At 47.7% G+C, this 18,638-nt stretch overlaps 9 protein-coding genes across 9 annotated transcripts; 4 read left to right on the top strand and 5 right to left on the bottom strand.

Annotated features, from left to right (window-relative positions):
- Positions 1-245: 245 nt before the first annotated feature.
- Positions 246-875, bottom strand: N7479_009818 (transcription factor; the record flags this gene model as incomplete). The annotated part of the gene is made up of 1 exon (XM_057257511.1): positions 246-875. One exon carries the CDS (start codon positions 873-875, stop codon positions 246-248), a length of 630 nt encoding a protein of 209 aa, XP_057104969.1.
- A 434-nt stretch (positions 876-1,309) lies between these two features.
- Positions 1,310-2,846, top strand: N7479_009817 (uncharacterized protein; the record flags this gene model as incomplete). The annotated part of the gene is made up of 4 exons (XM_057257510.1): positions 1,310-1,542; positions 1,658-1,888; positions 1,959-2,169; positions 2,226-2,846. 4 exons carry the CDS (start codon positions 1,310-1,312, stop codon positions 2,844-2,846), a joined length of 1,296 nt encoding a protein of 431 aa, XP_057104968.1.
- An 824-nt stretch (positions 2,847-3,670) lies between these two features.
- Positions 3,671-5,261, bottom strand: N7479_009816 (putative amino acid permease; the record flags this gene model as incomplete). Its single annotated transcript, XM_057257509.1, has 2 exons — positions 3,671-3,708; positions 3,770-5,261. The coding sequence occupies 2 exons, from the start codon at positions 5,259-5,261 to the stop codon at positions 3,671-3,673; spliced, it is 1,530 nt and encodes a 509-aa protein (XP_057104967.1).
- Positions 5,262-5,985: 724 nt separating this feature from the next.
- On the bottom strand, positions 5,986-8,204 carry N7479_009815 (uncharacterized protein; the record flags this gene model as incomplete). Its single annotated transcript, XM_057257508.1, has 2 exons — positions 5,986-8,108; positions 8,174-8,204. 2 exons carry the CDS (start codon positions 8,202-8,204, stop codon positions 5,986-5,988), a joined length of 2,154 nt encoding a protein of 717 aa, XP_057104966.1.
- Positions 8,205-8,935: 731 nt separating this feature from the next.
- Positions 8,936-10,543, bottom strand: N7479_009814 (uncharacterized protein; the record flags this gene model as incomplete). The annotated part of the gene is made up of 2 exons (XM_057257507.1): positions 8,936-10,068; positions 10,165-10,543. The coding sequence occupies 2 exons, from the start codon at positions 10,541-10,543 to the stop codon at positions 8,936-8,938; spliced, it is 1,512 nt and encodes a 503-aa protein (XP_057104965.1).
- An 898-nt stretch (positions 10,544-11,441) lies between these two features.
- On the top strand, positions 11,442-11,858 carry N7479_009813 (uncharacterized protein; the record flags this gene model as incomplete). The annotated part of the gene is made up of 1 exon (XM_057257506.1): positions 11,442-11,858. The coding sequence occupies one exon, from the start codon at positions 11,442-11,444 to the stop codon at positions 11,856-11,858; it is 417 nt and encodes a 138-aa protein (XP_057104964.1).
- A 2,358-nt stretch (positions 11,859-14,216) lies between these two features.
- On the top strand, positions 14,217-14,690 carry N7479_009812 (uncharacterized protein; the record flags this gene model as incomplete). The annotated part of the gene is made up of 2 exons (XM_057257505.1): positions 14,217-14,545; positions 14,573-14,690. 2 exons carry the CDS (start codon positions 14,217-14,219, stop codon positions 14,688-14,690), a joined length of 447 nt encoding a protein of 148 aa, XP_057104963.1.
- Positions 14,691-15,613: 923 nt separating this feature from the next.
- Positions 15,614-16,102, top strand: N7479_009811 (uncharacterized protein; the record flags this gene model as incomplete). Its single annotated transcript, XM_057257504.1, has 1 exon — positions 15,614-16,102. The coding sequence occupies one exon, from the start codon at positions 15,614-15,616 to the stop codon at positions 16,100-16,102; it is 489 nt and encodes a 162-aa protein (XP_057104962.1).
- Positions 16,103-16,331: 229 nt separating this feature from the next.
- N7479_009810 (rhomboid protease PCP1) lies at positions 16,332-18,305 on the bottom strand (the record flags this gene model as incomplete). Its single annotated transcript, XM_057257503.1, has 5 exons — positions 16,332-16,602; positions 16,665-16,839; positions 16,904-17,237; positions 17,295-17,398; positions 17,459-18,305. 5 exons carry the CDS (start codon positions 18,303-18,305, stop codon positions 16,332-16,334), a joined length of 1,731 nt encoding a protein of 576 aa, XP_057104961.1.
- Positions 18,306-18,638: the final 333 nt, after the last annotated feature.

Below are 18,638 nucleotides of genomic sequence, written 5' to 3'. Positions count from 1 at the left end.
GGCCATCCATGAGTGGCATTATTGGCAAATGAAGGACGATTTTGAAGTAAACTTTTGCTAGAGAGATATAGACAACACAAAAAAAGTAGAGATTTCGATATAGGTATGTACTTATGGTCTGTGTTGTCTCGGGACGGTCCGCTCGCTGTGGACCCGATGTCTCTGAAATTGGGGCTTTATCTCGCTGGCCTTCCCACACAAAATCCAACACCTAGGGTTCCAACACCCTAGGCCTTAAAACGTATTTAGCCAGAAAGTTCCTCCACCTGCGTCACATCTTCAACAAACGTAGCGTTATACTCTTTCATCATCTGTATCTTCTCCTCCATATTCATCGCTAAACTTATTCTCCCAAAATTTCTTGGCAGTTCCTGGGTACTCGTAAACCTCAACACCCACACACCCACTCCATCCGTCGGCCAACCAAACACCAGCACCTTTTCTTCTTCCTCCGTAAAATCCCTCATACCTATCATCGCCCCGAGCCAATCCTCCTGACTCCGCCACAACTTTGCACCAGTCCGTCGCATAAGATCACAGAAGCTGTCTTCTTCGTCCGCACTGGATGAGCGCTGCGATGCATGAGAGCGGGGAAGCGATAGGAAAAGCATATCGAGAAGGCTAGCCTCTTTTATAAGAACCCCGCCAGTGGAGGGATAGCCGTAGACAACGCATCCTCCGGTGTCGAACTCGGTCCGTTCAGTCCTCGATATACGAGGGAGTTTAGTGCATGAGAAGTGCTGTGTATCGTCTATTACTGTTTGTTGATGAACAGTGGGGGAAAACTTGATAGGAAGGAAGCCGCCAATGGTTTGTTGGTAGAGAGTCGATAAGAAGGTAAAGCTGATGGCGACGAGCATGCTGCTAAACCTCATGTTTCAATAAGGCTACAAGCAGGAAAAGACCAATGTTGGGTAATTGATAGGAGCCTTGACATATACAAGTATTGTTCTGTCGAGGTCTACCTAGTAACCTACCGCTGAACGATGTCAGCTGTTAGCGTAGGCCTATCCAATCGGAGTTATGAACGCCGTAGGAGGCTCTAGTCGTGGGGCTAGTCGGATTGGGAGGAATCTAAGACGAGTTAGGATGGGGAATGGTGGATATTGCGATTTGGCGCTAAGAGTTGCTGATTGGATAGGAGGATTAGACGGGTAAATAGTTGAATTCACTATTAGACAGAGAAGCCTAAAATATCTCATTTCCGCTGTTTTCACTATTGCAAGCGATGTAACCTGTCTGGGGCCATATATTATATCCTTCCTTTTGTTGCATTTCATCCGAATTTCACTCTATACAGCCTGTCAACATGGTTCGCCTTGCTCTTACAATCTTCTTGCTGCCATGCTACACTTTAGCTGCGCCACCTGCTGATTTTCCAGGCGACGAGACTCCTTACCGAGTGACTCCAACTGGCACTGTATCACCTGATTATTTTTTTGGAACGTTCCTCTATAAATATCTTGACTGCAACAAAAACTTCGGCCCGGGAGCTAAGGACAAAATTGACGAGGCCTATCATGATGCATGGCTGATATCCAAGTAAGTCAATCTCTCGTAATCATCGTGTGCTCTTACCCCACCTTTCATACCAATCCTGATTCTTGCAAGATCATCTGGAGAAAAGATAGACTGACTCCGTCATCGTGCTCTCCAGCACTGCAGGAGTGGCGTCAGGCATCAATTGGAACAGCGCAGCTGCAATGGAGTTTCTGGGTCCCTCAGGGCTGAACCAAGCGCAGCAACCTCAAATACAGGCGGTCTTCGCAAATACGGCAACGGTCATCAATGGCCACAAAAGTCCTTTCCAGCATTTTATCAAGATTCGATGTGATGATCCAGAAAAGTTATGCCAAAACCAGCCCGATCAAGATCCGTATCAACCTAAGTACGTACTGCCACCCTATCTTTCTGTTGATCCGGGATAAGTATAAAGTGACTTTACTGATACATTCCAGCCCATTAAACTCAGGCGATCCGCCAAAGCCAACACCACTTTCATATTCGAGGAACTCTGACCCAGATAATCCCGATACTCCGATGATCAATTTTTGCGGCGGCTTTTTTGCTCGCAGAAGTCTGGCAGATGCAATCACATACGGAATGGCTCTAGCTAGCCCAGACAACTTCAACCTTGCAAACTATGATAATAGAGCACAAGCATTTTTGGTGCGCTAGATCAAAAGCCTCGACTTAAATCTGGTATACTAACCAAAACCGATCAGCATGGGTTATATCATTTAGATCTGGCTGCGAACTCTCCAGACCCTAACCCTCGTGTCTACGATCTCCGGATTGACATCAAATTGGGTGCTCATGGTAGGATCTATACGACTGATGTATACGGTCCCTTCAATTGTAAAGTATTAGCCCGTTGGCTAGGTCGAGATCCAGGATCGCACTTTGTCGGATACTATATCCAGCGAAACTCCGACAGTCTGGTATATTACGCATTTGCTAAGTACTTGATGTCGAAAAATGGCAACGTATATCCTCACCTACCCATTGTTACACCTGGAATCGCCGGACCTTTCTATCCGCCATACCGTCCGGATTCACTCGCCGTATTCGTTACAGAAGGCAGCAACTTCTACTTGAATACTACCGACGATCTTACGATTTGGGATTCCTCCCCTGGTGGAAACTATCCAAGTTGTTCTAGCGATAAAAACGGGAGCGAATCCAGCTCTCCCCTAACTATCGATGGATTTGCTCCAGCTTCCGCCTACCCAGATGACTATAATAGCCAGGTGTCGACTTGGATAGAGGCCCTGCGCTCGACAGATGGGAATTCGAATCTAGGTTGGGGAGGGGACGCCGGCCAGCAGATCGCTATGGCGTCGTAAATTAACCCCCTCGGAGACCCGGCTTCGTAGGAGCGACTCCTTGTATACGACACTGTGAAGATCAGCGTATTGGTTGTTAATGTTTTGAGCTACCTTAGTGTAAGCTAATGGCAATTTACACGAACTGTAAATACCCCGGCGTATATATAGTACTCAATCCTAGCTCGCCAATAGCCCAATATTTCGAAAACACTATAGATACGCTGTGAACGTTCGAGAGTAGTTAGAAGAATTATACAAACTCATTTGTACCTAATGATTGGACGCCAAAGGATCCCTGAAAGATATAGTATGTTATCTATAAAGTACTAGTATAGGATTAGATTGCGAATATTGCTACTCTTACCCAGAGCCGCCAACTAACTAGTTATTTATGGTTACTAGAAATTACTAATAATAACCGACCTAACCCGTTATATACAAAGCGGAAGTCCTGGTCCCACACATATTTGTGCGGCTATTCATCGGCATCAAACAACCTGATGTTGGAATCGGCCGCGGGTGGCCGATTCAGGCAATGGCTTTTACTCCGGCTTTTACAAATACAGTGGCGCTTGGTATGATACAACCACAGCCAATGCAGATTGGTAATTATAAAAAACTGTTTTAATTTGATGCAGCTAAACTAGTCCATCGCGACAATCTATCTTGGGGAGTAAGGGGCCATCTGCCCAATGTTTATCACAATGTCTTTGTTGACTATACTGAAAGAACCAACTGCAATTATGAACTAAATTGTATACATATATTGGCCCTGTTCAGGGCTATACATCAATACATTGTATAGTGGAGTTAGGATATAGATCACAAGCTCTAGGGCGTCCTCAATTAAGAGCATCCGACTCAGGCGGACCCTTATAATCTACTAAATGTCAGCATAAAAAAATCCTCAAAAGCAGTCCAGCCCAGTGCAAAAAACTTACATTTCCTGGCGTAAACCACAAACCAAACCGCAGAGATAGCCATGAACCCAACAAAGACAACCGAAGCATAATTCATCGACACAGCCGTAACCGGCAAAGCAGTCGGCATACTAAAAAGCACCAACTCAAACGCAATCCAAGCCAACGCAACAACATTAACAAACCTGCCAAGAATGCCGCCACAATTCCACGGCGCCTTAGCAACCTCCATACGACCATGCCACAGACTCAAAAAGATGGGAATAGAATAAGCCGCCGCGAGCGCAATAACCCCAACAGAAACAAACGCGGTAAACGCACTCGTACTCCCGAGATTAATCAACCCCAACAACATCTGAATCACCGTCAACAGAACCAACGCCCAAATAGGCACGCCCCAGCGCTTGTCGACGCGTGCCCACACTTTCGCCAGCGGTATGGCGTCATCACGGGCCACGGCCCAGGTAGCGCGCGAAGCAGCGACTGTTATACTAATCGAGCAGAAGATTGTTATAACCAGGACGAGGGAGATGAGACCTAGACCACCGGCGGGGGAACCCATTACGCGAGCCAGGATGTATGGGAGGGCTTGGCCTCCCGGAGCGTTTATGATATCTTGTAGTGGGGGCAGTGTTGCGCAAATGGGGATGATGAAGAATAGACCCGCTATTCCGCCGACAGGGACGGAGAGTGCTATTGCGCGGGGGACTTTAATTGCTGGGTTTGTGCATTCTTCGGCCATGGAGGAGATCATTCCTATTGCGGAGAAGGTGTATGCAGGTGGGAGGAGACCAATGAAGAAGGTGAAGTCACCCCAGCCAGCGAAGGATTTGTCGTAGTGGGATAGGGTGTATGATGGCGAGTGGCGGCCCACGTCTGCTTTGATGGAGATTGCGATTAGAATGATTATTATTGTGAGGACGGTCCATGTTGCGCAGAGGGTGTCGATTAAGGGGAGATGGTTGTTTGCGAAAATGCAGATTGCTAGAGAGGAGAGGCAGACTGCGTAGAAGATTAGGAGGAGTTGCCAGCTGGATGCTGACCAGTCTGGGTGGTAGATTGAGACTGTTGCTGAGACCAGGGAGGCGAAGCCGAAGTTTACGGAGAGGGTTATGGTCCAGTTTCCGATTAGCCAGATCCAGGCGTTGATGAAGGAGAGGGTTGTTCTGTTGCCCTGGGAGATTTGGAAGGTCCAGTAGTAGGGGCCTGCAGAGGTTGGGTAGCGGGAGGCTAGTTCAGCGAGGGAGAAGGCGATGCATTGATCAAAGAGACAGACGACTATCCAGCCAACGAAGATTGAGAGGGGACCGCCGCCGTAGATAGCGGAGAGGAGAGGAGAGCCTTCGCCGTAAGGGATTGCTGCTATAGCAAGGGTTTGGAAGAGGAGGGTTAGGACTGAACGGTTGCGGCGTAGTTCTTGTTTGTAGCCTAGACGGTCTAGTTCGAGGTTCTCGATGGTGCCCTTTTCATGATCCTTAAGAGATAAAGGGGGGACCTCCTTTTCAAGTGCCATGGTGATAGCAGGTGTATGCAGCAGAGTCTCCAGTTGGATAGTGGGGTAAAATGAATAGGCCCTCTAAGCTACAAGCTACTAAGGATAATAGGAGATAGAAGGGAGGATATACAGGGATTATATGAAGTGCCGATTCAATGTGGATATACGGATTAAAAAACAAGCATGATCCATGTATAACACGCCACCAATATAGATATGTAAATAATGCAGCCCGAAAGGGGAAGAATCTCGCATATTGTAATGGCTGATAGGTAAAGATATACGAGTGTTGAGAGTCAAGCCTACTAGAGGATAACATGTACCGATTGGGTGTACCGAGATTTTATAGTATACAAGATAATATATGTATTGTGCTCCTTACTTCCAACAACAATAGAAAATATAGAAAAGAAAGATAAGGGAAACCTTGACGCCAGGCCTAACCCTAAAAAGTAACAATATCCATACGAGGGGACCGCATTTGATCTACAAGATTGGCATCAGATACTGGCATTTGATAGGAGGAATATGGGAGGAATGCATGATTCCACACCAAAAATAAGCCAGGGAGATCAAAATAAAATGAGGTATCAGAAAAATAGTGTAAAAAAAAAAAAAAAACAGAGAAAACCCCCTGAAATCTCCATAAACATCAAACATTATATGTAAACAGTACCATATGTACGAAATACGGGGGGAACCCCTAGATAAGATAATAGAAAAACAAAAAATAAAAAAACAATTACTGTGCCGTCGACGGCCGACCCTGTTGCGACCTGCGCGAGTGCAGACTAAGTCGGTGACCGGTAGACGGGGGACCCTCGGTAGCCAAGAGGGGCGGGATGCTAAATCCATATCCCTCGGTAGCAGCGGTACGATCCTGGGGATCGATCTCAACACGGATGGAAACATCAAGTCCGCCATACATGCCGCTGGCACAAGTGAATCCGTCAGCGGCGCTGTGCGTCGTTCCGGCATCCACTTCGCCCTTGTGCAGAGGTGAGTGGCCGTCCTTAGGGAGATGATCGAGTTTCACGGAAATAGCTTCGAGCACGCCGGTATTACCGGGCCCTGGGGCGACGACCTCGGTGAGGATGGCGTAGTTGCGGGATGGCATGGTGACCTTGTTGAAGGCACCGCTCTTCTCCTTGCCGCCGGGTTGCTTGTCGAAGAAAGGCATGAGGGTCTCGTCACAGTCGTGGTCGAGATGGTGAATTTTGTTTCTGCGGGCGAGGAGGTCGGCGACGGCTTTGGGTGGGGGTTTATTTGTGATAGCGCTGCTGACGACGTTCACGATAAAGCGGTGGTCGTTTTCGCCTGCGAGCTTGAGTTTCGGGTTTGAGTAGAAGCGGCCGATGGCGGCAAGGTGGACGTCGCCACCGAGGATGGTTATGCGCGTGCTGTTGGTGCGGGCAAGCTCTTGCAGGCGTTGGACCAGCATCCTGCGCTCGCGCTTGTGCTGGCGCGCGGTGTAGTGATCGTCCAGGTCGTCGAGAAGATCGACTTGGCCGTCGAATTCGTTGAAGAGACCGCCTGCCACGCCGAAGCGTTTGTTCAGCAGCCGGATCGGCGCAATCAGGGGGGATGTGAGGATATTCTCGAGCCATGCAAGACGCGGGTATGCGATTGGCACACCTAGCAATACCACCAGGTGCTTGATGTCGCCGTTGGCGGCGGCGATCTCGCGCTGCAACCGCTCGAAGATCAGATCGTAGGTGTCCTCGTAGTTGACCTGGTGGCGGGTGCGCTCTGTACGCGCATCTAGACCTACAAAGGCAATACGCTTGCCGAAGCGCATGTAGATACTTCGGCTGCGCTCTTCCACGTACGGACCGGGCCGTTTGCCGATGATCCAGCTATCGTCCTCAACCTGCTTATCTAGAACGTATGTGTTCTCCATTTGACGCGGGTCAACACCAGAAGTTCCATTGACGGCGTGCATAGTCTGCGGTGAATCGGTAGTGAAAGTCGACTTGGGAGGAGCCATGTGGTGCTGGAAGAGACAGTAATACTTAAAAGCAACCCCGCCGATACCGCGGAAGACAGCGCACTTCATGAAGTGATCCGTGTACGATCCGAACCCATCAATGATGTCATGGTCATCCCAGATATTGACCTGGGGGATGCGACCATTGGCAGTGCGGAATGGCTCAGTGTTGTACCAGCGCACATAGTTGGCATAGTAGTAGTCATCGCAATCAGCGCGCATCTTATTATCGAAGTCATGGTTGCGTCTCTTGTGCGGGTTCGAAATGGAAGTCCAAGGCTTGAGTGGGCCATCCACACGAATACCGTCATTGTAGATCTGGTCACCACCGCCAACCATAACGTGGAATGGCTTCTTGCCATGCACACGCATCACATCGTTCCACAGGTTTGGCCCCACCCAGGCATTCATGTCCGTGCCAACGGAGAAACCATTGCACGAGTGGAACATGATGCGCATAGACTGCTCTTCTGCGGGAACAATAAACTCCCACGATCCCGGGACCTGGGCTCCAGACTCGTTATACAGACCGGGAATATCGTACGCCCAGCGCGCTTCGAATGCCGCCACTGGCACAGTTAGGGAGAATCGCCAGAATGCTTTCCCAGGATCCTCGTAGAGCTTGAGGCCTTCAATTGTTTGGCTTGTCTGGGCGCTGATGTCGTTCTGGGCTTCGATATCCACGGCGCCTACCTGGCGCAGGCGCAGCTGGGGCTGTTCCTGGGTTGGCTTTGTTACAATCAAAACACTGCCGTGCCAAGTGGTCGAAGCTTGGTAGTGCATGTTTTTGAGATTGATCAGGGGACCGGAGATGAGCTCAAAACGATCGTTCGAACCGCGGGCGACCTGCTGTCCAGTCTCGCCATCGTGAGGCATCTCTGTAATTATAAACATGCACGGTTAGTTTGCGCGGCTTTCAGACCTAATGCTGGGTTTCCCATACCATAGACGGGCTGGGCACTGTACTCAGCCATAATAAAGGCAATTGATGCGATACAGGGAGTTTGGGGTAAAAAGAGAAACAAGAGCCGGTGGGCTCGAGTCGCACGGGGTTATTAAAACACAATTAAGTGGCAGGAAAAGGAAATTAGGCAGCCTCGAATGCAATAGGGCTACAGGGCTGAGAGGACAAAAAAAAAACCAAGAAACCAAGCGAGATTGGTTGCAGATCTGTACCTTTGGGCCCGCTGCCTTGGCAATTAAAGGAGGTCGCAGCTCAAAACAAAAGACGAACAGCTCTGACGATGCCAAGTCACGCCAAGTCCTTATGTGAATGAGGTGACCAATAGGAGAGAAGTTTATGACAGGCACGACCCGCTCTAGCCACGTAGCGCCACATAGGTCTGTTTGGCTATTCCCGATTTAGACCACAGAGGGTGGCGGTGCACCTCTAGCTTCGGGTTGAGCCGGTTAAGCTGGGGGTTTTCTTTTGATTGTCAAGCATTTTCTTGCTTTAGGCATTTATACATATATGGCGTGACTATAATTATGTAGATATTCATTGTATAAGTCTACATAATGCACTCGATATATATCAGATTCCTCCCGAGGTCCATCGTAAAGACCCCGCTCAACGATCTGCCTATCATAAGCTTGTTATTTACCGATCTACATGTGCAAACCCTACTTATTATGGAACACCTCACTTGAACTTTTTTTTTTTGATTCGAAACTTCGGAATATTAATTTAGATGAACTCGCTGGATCAGAACATCCCCACACAGAGGACCCTGGGGCGATCGAAGGCGGAGCAGAAACAGAGAATAAACATCGCACTCACCAAAACCCGGACCCGCAGCTTGGACCATGACCACCGATCCGAGTGACCAGAAACAACCTTAACACGACGAGATACCTTGTCTTTTTGAATAGTCTCAGGCTCGTCTCGAAGTACGATCATCTTCTGCCCATGGAACAAACCCGAAGCAACAACCTTCTTCAACTGCTTCTGACGATATTGCTCAATAGTGAGTCCGTCACGAACAGCGAACCAAGAGTCCCGCGAGCCAGCCGCAAGCACTTCCCGCAGTTCATCCTGATAAGGCGTATAAGCCTCACGAAGCTCCTCATGATCCTTGGTAATGAGCTCAGCGAAATCATCCACAAACTGCAAGAACTGCACAGTAATAACCATATCCAGGCCAGCCTGGAACGCGCGTGTAATAATACCATAGTGGTGCAGGAGGCCGATCTCCAGGATCTCAACTTGATGCTGCATGGTATGGCGAATGGCTGCTAGGAAACGATCGACGGGAATATCAATAACGAGCTGGCCCTCCCCTTTGGACCAGACCTTCCAGAGGTCCTCGTAGTTCTCGATCGGGGACTTGGGCTCGAAGAAATAAGCCTGCAAGCGGTGTAACTTCAGATCGAAGCCGAGCACCAAGCTGGCGGTGCTGGATTCGTTCTGCGCGTCGGGAATAGGGAGGCTGACGAAGACTACTGTGGAATTTGTCTGGGATATGGCGTTGTCGAGGACTGGCTTGTCGTGTATGGCGACTTGTGTGAAGCCGGTGTTCTTTATGAGGTGGCACTCTTGCTCTCGACGGATCTTGTCGCGGCGGCTTTCGATGTGTGTGAGATAGATGTGGTAGTCGATTACGCTCCAAGGATGGCGCATGTAGCGGTTACCATGTGATGCAAAAAATGTATGACCGGAGGGCTTGAGAGAGTTCGTGGGCTCGGCATTCTCTGGTTGGGGATTCTTGGGCTTGGTGCTTTTGGGTTGGGAATTTTTGGGGGTGTTAAACTTAGTAGACTTGATAGGCTTTGCCCATTTAATGGGATGAATGCGGGCCATCTCGTCGGTGAGCTGGGAAAACAGGGGGCTCTGCATGACTGTTAGAAAGTTGAAGTCTTAATCGGCTTTGGTTGCGCGGGTAATGTATAGTCTTCGGTCGTAGATGCAGGCAAAGGACTTGATTCGGGACTCACGATGCTTGGGAGAATCTACAATGGAAATTAGGTCTGGTGCGAGAAACCTCTCGCAGAGGACAGAGGCAATCTCCTTGACGGAATGATGGACGGCGAAAAGTATGCAAAGGAGAAGGATGAAGCTCTTGAGCTCGAGGCGTGCGGAAAGGATACGAGTGAAGAGCTCGGTGAAGAACTTTGAGCTTTCCTCCTCGTAGATGCAGTAATAAATGATATCGAATAGGTAGTAAGCAACGGCTGCTTGAGCCACCTGGATGGTACAATGCACGATCACGAAAGTTATGGTTCCAAAGCACAGGATGATGCTGAAGCACACGAGAAACAAGATCCAGTCCTTATGTGCAGAAAGATTCTGAAAGAAGAGGTTAGCAGATTCCATGATGAGGAGTGCTTTCAATAGATGGGGCAGCTTACAATGTAGAATGATCCTTATGTGTAGTGTGTTGAAGAAGGACGATGCGTGTGGGGCTGAAGTATCAATTGAATCGCGCTTGTTTGTATTAGTTTGCTGTGTTGAGATGGCTGCATGGAAATTATCCTAAGTCGTGGGGAGTTTCCCTTTTGTACTTGAGTTGAAAATGCCCTGCGCACGTAACTATGGTTTCTCGATGGAGAGGGAGAACACAAAGGTATTCTAAAGATATTTGTCTGGAGCCCTCAAAGGAAATCTCCTTCGAGCTTTGAGGAGAATAAAAGATACAAAGAGCTCAGAGGCCATTCGCCGACAAAGTTCTTGTCTGAAGGGAGTTTCCTTTTGTCAGAATTCTAGATTATAGGACTCGGCATTCAACCCATAATGCCCTTGTTGTTTCTTTATGGACGAGTATCAAAGAGAGACAAAGAAGTCCCGGGCAATGAAGGGTACAAAGACTCGATTCAATATTGTAAGATAGAGACTGAGTAACAAAGAGTCTCCCATATCAGACAGATCGACGTTTCATCTGTTGATTGTATCAGAACAAAGAGTGCGTTGTGGATTTGGCCCGTCGAGGAATCAAGTGCTTCATCTAGACATAGATAGATTTGACCCGGGGCCATATAAAATTGATCAAAGAAATGGACAAGGCCATTCTGGAAATAAAGACTCTTTGCTTCCATTCAAGTCTGGATTCCACTATACCTGGAATGTTCACTATAAGAAACCTTGCCTCAGCTAGTCAACTAGAAAAGCACATCTTCACAGGAAACAAACAGGGTTTCCATCCAATCTAGTCTCACCAAGGCCAAGTACTCTCAAGCCCCATTCAGTTTCAATCCACTAACCTATCCCAGCAAACATGGGGCAGAACAGTGTATTCATCGTACCTTCGGAGAACTCGGACGGCAGCGCGGACGAGGCCTGGCTCGACATAGGCTCTCCCGAGTACATGGACGATCTAGACAACCATGAAGCCCACTGGATCACCGTACCTCTTACCGTTGAAATGGATTTCACCCATACTGACGAAGATATCATGAGTTATGTGCTCGATCAGGTTCGAGCCCGGCAAGCCGAGGTACACCAAACAGCACAGCATCACGAGGGGGTGATTTGCATCTCGATTCCGGTCCCGGTTGATTGTGACACGGTTGATATGTGGATTCGGGCCGAGGTCGATGCTTATAGGTGGTTCCAAGCGATTTGTAGTGGGTTGGTTACTCTTAACCGGGATGTGATTTTTCGGGAACCCCCAGAAGACTCGGTATACATATAGTAGTAACACCCTAGAGAAAGAGGAGGGGGAATGGTCGAATTGCGAGAAATTGGTGGTCTGGTGGAATATGAGAATTGTGCAAAGGTAGGAATCCTGGAACATACATATGTGGAATCATTTTCAAGTTGTCAAATGCATTGGAGTGTATACTTGAAAGAACTTTAGTATCTAGTACCTACTTGACCATGTATCCCATAATCAATTGTCAAGTTACCTAGTGCCCACGCGTGCCTTCCCTTCTGAGCTCGTCACCCCAGTTCCCTGTGTGCCTTCCATTTTGGGGTTGTTATCGCAACTCGTCACCCACCTCCATCACCTTAAGCCACTAGGAAATTATAAATACCTGCCCCCTCCCTACTTCCTTCTTTCTTCCTTCTTCATTTCTTTCTCCATCGCTCCGGGTTCCATTGCCTTCCCCCAACGTGGTTCCTGTTGTCCTGTGAAGAATTCCACACCTCTGAGGGCACTGGGCGTCTCTGCCGCGGCTTGGGTACCGACTGCCAGACTAGGGGCAACCCTAGTCTAAATGACACGAAGTATGTTGTGGCCCGGAACAGTCCCGTATGGGACTTAGTACCCCCACGACCTCTGCGGATACATTACGTCACTTCCCACTCTCTCCATTGCGCATCTGGGAGCTCCTCGCCCCCCCCCCCCCCCGGTGTTCAAAGAGCTTGCTCATTGAACCAATTTTTGAAACTTGTCTTAACAGAGATAGCCCTCTGTTTCCCCATGAAGAGAACTCTGAGGGTATCTTCTCATTTCTTGAAGGGTTCCTCTTTTATGGTCCCTCTGTGACTGTGCTTTGTGTCTCCTGTCTACAGAAATAGTGCTCTATTTCCCTGTGAAGAAAGAGTACTCTGGGTATTTCATCGAAGGGGTCCCGGTCAATTTTCTTAGTCTAGAACTTAGCTTCGCCAACAATCTCATCTCATATTTTACCGTGCATCTAGATATCTCTGTAAGCCTCTCTCCTGATAGTCCTTTCATGGCTCCTCTTGACATGTTAACAACTTTGAAATTGTTCAACAGCGGACCACAAAGGCATTGTGCCTACCTATGTATTAATCAAATGCTTTGTGATATGATTCATTTCTATTTGAATCTCGGTTTCTTCCTTATAAAAATGCCTCGATCTCATCCAGTCTTTTGATCTAAGCACTAGTTGTCCCCTTTCAACCAGATCCAACATACAATTTTAAAGCTCACACAGACACACTGCCGACATCATGGTAAGGCCCATGGGAAACAAAGAATCTCTCTACTACCTAATTGAAGCAGCCCGGTATGAGCCGGATCTTATAGGTGACGATATTTACTGGGTGACTGTGGAACTCTCTTACGACATGTATTTCAGCTATAGTGATCAATCGATCTTGGAGTTTGCGCTTCTCCAGATTCGGAACTACCGTGCTGTCGTTTCTGACGAGCCACAGTATAGGGTTAGGCATGCATGTATCTCGTTCGGGGTAGTGAGTGAGGCTCCGACCACTGAAATCTCGAGGCAAATGGCCCATGCAATTATGACTCAGTCTGTGGATGTCGTGCAATACTGGCTAAATCAAGTGTGTGCTAGTAAGGTTTGTCTTGATCGAGAGCGTATCTTTTGTGTTGGACACAAAGATGAGCATTTGCAGAGGGAAAGATAGTACTGATATGCCTAGTGCGCAATGGTTGAGGTTAGGATCATGACTAGATGGAAGTATTTTTCGACTCATTTATAGTCTGTACACTTGGTATGCGAAAATGAATATCCTATTTTACAGTCCTTCTGATAAAGCAATTAATATTATTAGTAGATCTCAGAATTAGATGTAGGCTCAGTGGTTCTGTTACAAAATCTGACCAGACCCAACTTTTTAGCGCGTGATTCTAATGAGACCCATCTTCTTTTAGGTGTCCTTCCAAAGAGATTGATAATACAAATAAAAGTTTTATATATATCAAGTTAGTGGTTTACTAGCCAATACACCAATTTAGATAAATCTATGGATATTTGGGTTCACAAACACTCTTCGGGTAGAACTATACATACTAGTACAAAAACTACGGATATCTCCATTAAAGACCAAATCACTGGAAGAATGAAGAAAGCCATTGTAGCAATGAAAGGCCTTTGTTATTTTTAGTGCGATACCCCGGACAGCTGGCATCTCGACTGCCAATATATAAAACCTCGGTATTCTTGCCTCGAGTTATTCTATCTCATCGCGTCATTACCATAAAAGCATTCTTCTATCATCGCCAAAAAAAAAAAAAAAAAAAAAAGAAACCTCCGCCAAAGACACAAGATATACCCTCTCGCAGTAACACTGAGCTTCCCTAATCCTGCTTCAGTGAAACATGCTAACCATCAAAATGCCAAAGTTACTCCAGCCAAGCGTGTACATGGACACGAACGGGAAATATTTCGCCGAGCCAGCCGGTGACCGAAGCGACTACTATTGGATCACCGTAAATTTCTCTGAAGACTTTGATCGCCGCGGCCGTAGAGATCCAGACATTATGTGTTTAATAAAGCACCAGATCGTCAGAGGCTGTTTCACTGTAGACGATCGGGCAATGCATAGATTTGGGGAAAAATGTCTCTCGTTCCCTATCAAGCGTGATATTGATACCCCTCTACCTAGGTCATATACGCCTGACCATACGCACCCAGATCTTCTTCTTGCTGAGAATCTTGCGGGGTATTGGGAAGATTAAATGAGGGCCAGGAAGGTTATTCTAGATCAAAAGATGGTTTTTGCTGAGACTCGCCGTAAGAATAAGGAGGTGAGGTTAGAGGACATGTTAGATGTGAGACATGTTTTAATGGATCCCTGGAAGATATAGATTGTTCTTTGTGAGTTTTGTGTTGAGTTTGAGTTCTTCGAGTCCAATGTTTCAGGCTTATTTGGACATGGACCAATCAGTCCACTACATTTTTCTTATTTTGCTTACATACTCTATTTTCAAAATTGTCTTTGTAAGTGTAAGTGTAGATTTGGATAGTATACTGGTCACTTGATAACCTTCAGGAAGAGAGAAAGACAACATCGAATGCATGGTATGTAGTATGGACCTAGGTAGTAAGGTTACTGTCGAAGCTCATTATCGAAGCTAGAAATCTAACTGACGAAGCTTCCAAATAATAGTATTCATTGGAAGTAATGAAGCATTACACCGCTAGACTATAGCAAGAAGCAAGGTAACTGCTTACGGCCTAGGGAGGCTATATTCTTGTGTGACAATACTGGTCTTTAGAGAGGACTAATACCCCAATTCGAAGCTATTATATATGCAGAGTGTTCCAACAATATTGTAGTAACATTCGACTGTATTGAATATAATTATTACTAGTCTTCAAGACATTCTCCTACCTGAAACACTAAAAGGCTGTTCTTATGATCAAAGAGTAAGGGCTCTCTTGATGTAACTAAATTGAACACTTGAAGAGGAAATGAGAACAAAGGAAAGATTTATATAGAATATCAGGTCAAACAAAGAGTGTGGAGAGAATAGTATACTTCCCCAAAGAATAGAGAAAGGTATTATAGCCCTCAAAGGACTTCATTCCTTCGTTGTTCCCACCCGATTACCATAATAGACGGCTTGTCCCTCAGGATATAAAACCTCGGTTTCCTCGTTTCAATTCTATCTCACCATCACCATCATCATTCAGAGCAGCCTTTCCTAACACACAACAAAAGGCAGAGTACCCAAGAACAACATTGAATTCCCACAAAAACAGCACTTCATTCACTCCAGCCGCCACGATGCCTTATTACCAAGCGAGTGTATTCCAGTCGAGCCAGCTCGAGCATGGCCGCCGATTCCATTTTAAAGAACCCCACACCAGCCAGGGAGGTTGGATCTGGGGCTCTGTGACTCTCCCGGACACCATGGACATTCACAGCGACGATAGGGAGATTATAATCCATATTTGTAATACCATTGCCGCGGGTTTGGTTACTTGGGGCGATAGGTCTTTGCACGGCCTAGGATTTAATTCCGTCTCGTTCCCGATCAGGATTGAAACCCCCGAGCAAGATTTAGACGAGCTGATGTTTCAGGTTGAGTACATTGCACTGTGGTGGGTGCCTTGGATACAGTCTGGGACTGTTACTATTGACAAGCACATGCTTTTCGTGGCCAAACAGCCGTCCTCGGAACGTGAGGATCAGTTGTTGGATATTCCTCTGAATTGGGATCAGCCGGAGGAAATGATTGCGGACCCGTGGTGTGCGGTTACTGAGCTGCGGTAAATCATTGGGATTAGACTGAGGTGGGATTTATGAAGATGGGTATTGACTTTTTTTCCTTTAGGACGTTTTGATAAATTGATATATCAAATATTTTGAATGGAATAATGAATGAGAAAACATAGTAACCCAAGTAAATGAGTAGTATGAAAGGCTAGAATTTGCCGCAGTAACGCCAGTATGATACAATTGGAAACCACAGGTAGGTTACCAGGTCTTTATTGATGAGAGTTTAGAACCACCTTGACTGCCTCGCCTTTCTCTCACGCTCTTTCTTTTTCTGCATGAGGGTATACCCACATCCAGCACCAGCCGCGTATCCACCTAGATGGGCAGCGTGGTCCATCTTAGTCAGTCGGGAGAGGGGCCAAGCGCGGAACACGAACGCGGGAGCAAGCAAGCTGAAGACCTCAGTGCCGACCAGGCAGGTAAGGAAGACCCAGCCGTAGGTCCAGATATTCTCTTGGAGCCCTTGGGGAAGAATCCACATGGTGAGTTTGTCACTAAGGAGGGTCAGTACAGGTGCCACAAAGAATAACAGCTGGAAAGATGGTGGGAGACAAACTTGAAGTGAGACATGCACCATGCGGCGACGATACCGCTGGTTGCAGCACTGGCTCCAAGGGAGGTCATGCCTAGGCGGCCAAGGATGACGCTGCGTGTCAACGAGAAGACAGATCCCATGACACCAGAAGCGAAGTAGATGGCTAAAAAGTTCCCACGGCCGATTTCATCGTGGACTGTAGAGCAAGAAAACAGTTAGAACTCATATCTTCTAGCGCTTCTACTAGCCACAATACATACCTCTGGTTCCCATAAGTCCCAGGACCATCATATTAGTTCCAAGATGCCTCCATGTCTGATGACTGAATGTGCTTCCAATCATACCCAGTGAGCTGGGATAGAAGGGCACAATAACGAAGTAACGGTTAAGTAGTCTCCATGCAGGAGGGACGAATTTCCATAGCAAAGTCACTGCTACGTTAGCTGCCACAATAGCACCCACAGTAGCCACGGCAGGAGGCACATCGGGCATAAGACGGTCTTTTCGTGCTGGGAACTCGTATTTCTGAGTAAAGGTATAGCAAAGGGCGAGAACCACGATCGAGAACAGAAGCGGAGCAAGTAGACGTTGAGACTGCCAGTTCGAACATGGTTAGCAACTAACCAATTTCACAAAGTGAACTATCCTTACGTTGGTGATGTTCATCGACTCAGGACTCTCGTTGGTGGCGGCAATATGATGCTTCTGGACCCAAGCGAGATATGGCCTCTCGATAGGATCCGCACGGGGACGAGCTAAGAATGTCAACACCAATACCAATCACCCAAACTCGAATCCTAGTATATGTAACATACCCTCAGTGAGCGCAGCTTCCTGATACTGCTGTAGAGACGTGTTCTTCCCAAATTCCCGCATCAAACGTTCCTGTTCTTCTTTCTCGCCATCGAGCCACTCCTGCCGTTTCCGTTCTTGTTCAGCCAGCAAGCGCTTCTCATTTCTCTCGCGGGCCTCTTTCAAAACACTCTTGCCGTAAGGAGAACCCTCCTCGCCAAGCTCGGCGTCATAAGAACCGCTCTGCGGCTTATACAAACCTAGCTTCTCAGCGCGGCGCACGAGCTTCTCTTCCTCCGCGCGCTCCTCACGCTCAATGCGGGCAAAGATAGCAGCATCCTCATCGACGGGGTACTCACCGCGAAGCCACTCCAAAGCTGTGTCAAACTGCTTCTGGGTGATAGCGCGGGCAATGTCAACTGGCAAGTCCGCGTCGAGCGTGCCGGTCAGGCGGTGGCCGTGCAAGACGGCCAGGATACGGTTTCCTAGCTTTGCATTGAACTTGGCGGGGCCAAATATGGCTTTGATCTCGGCATCAGAGAAGGGTTTTTGGCGAGGGGGAACCTCTAAGGGATCCGATTTAAGCTTCGGCTTTGGAGATGCGGCCGAGGTGCGTTTGAGGCGGCGTGGAGTGGAGACCGGGTTGAATCGTTGCGGGGATATCGGGGTTGGAGTTGGACGAGACGGCTGAGATACTATTTGGGATAGAATGTTCGGGATTGGTAACGTGGATTGGTGCGAGGTGCTGTACATGCGCCATGGGGTAATGCGGAGATCGCGACTTGCAGAGCGGAATGCTACCGAGGGCAGCACCGAGGTACGGAGCCCCGGGCACGGAGCCCGCCATACGGCCCAGACCGCATTGCTCATATCCTCTGACTGGAGAGCGAGGGCTCGGAAAGGACCACGGAGTATGGGGTGGTGGGTGATTGTTCGGAGATCTTTTTGGCGGCATCATATGGATCGGCTGCAGAGTTGTTCCGAGACCGCGATTGCAGATACAAAGCAAGAAATGATGGGAATTAGTTGAATATGAATTGTCCTCTATGTCTATCATTAGCTTGAACTATAGTATCAGGATTCCCATCCATCCATAATCCACCAATACTCAAAATCGGCCTCAACATCTCTCCGAGGTCCCATATGTACACATCTGATCTATAAACCCCGCACGTGATGATAACGGCAATCCAAACAGCTTGA

Source organism: Penicillium vulpinum (assembly GCF_028829585.1).
Source record: "Penicillium vulpinum strain IBT 29486 chromosome Unknown utg000004l_segment0_segment0, whole genome shotgun sequence".
In the NCBI taxonomy this organism is placed as follows: Eukaryota; Fungi; Ascomycota; class Eurotiomycetes; order Eurotiales; family Aspergillaceae; genus Penicillium; species Penicillium vulpinum.
This window is presented reverse-complemented; position numbering and strand designations above follow the sequence as displayed.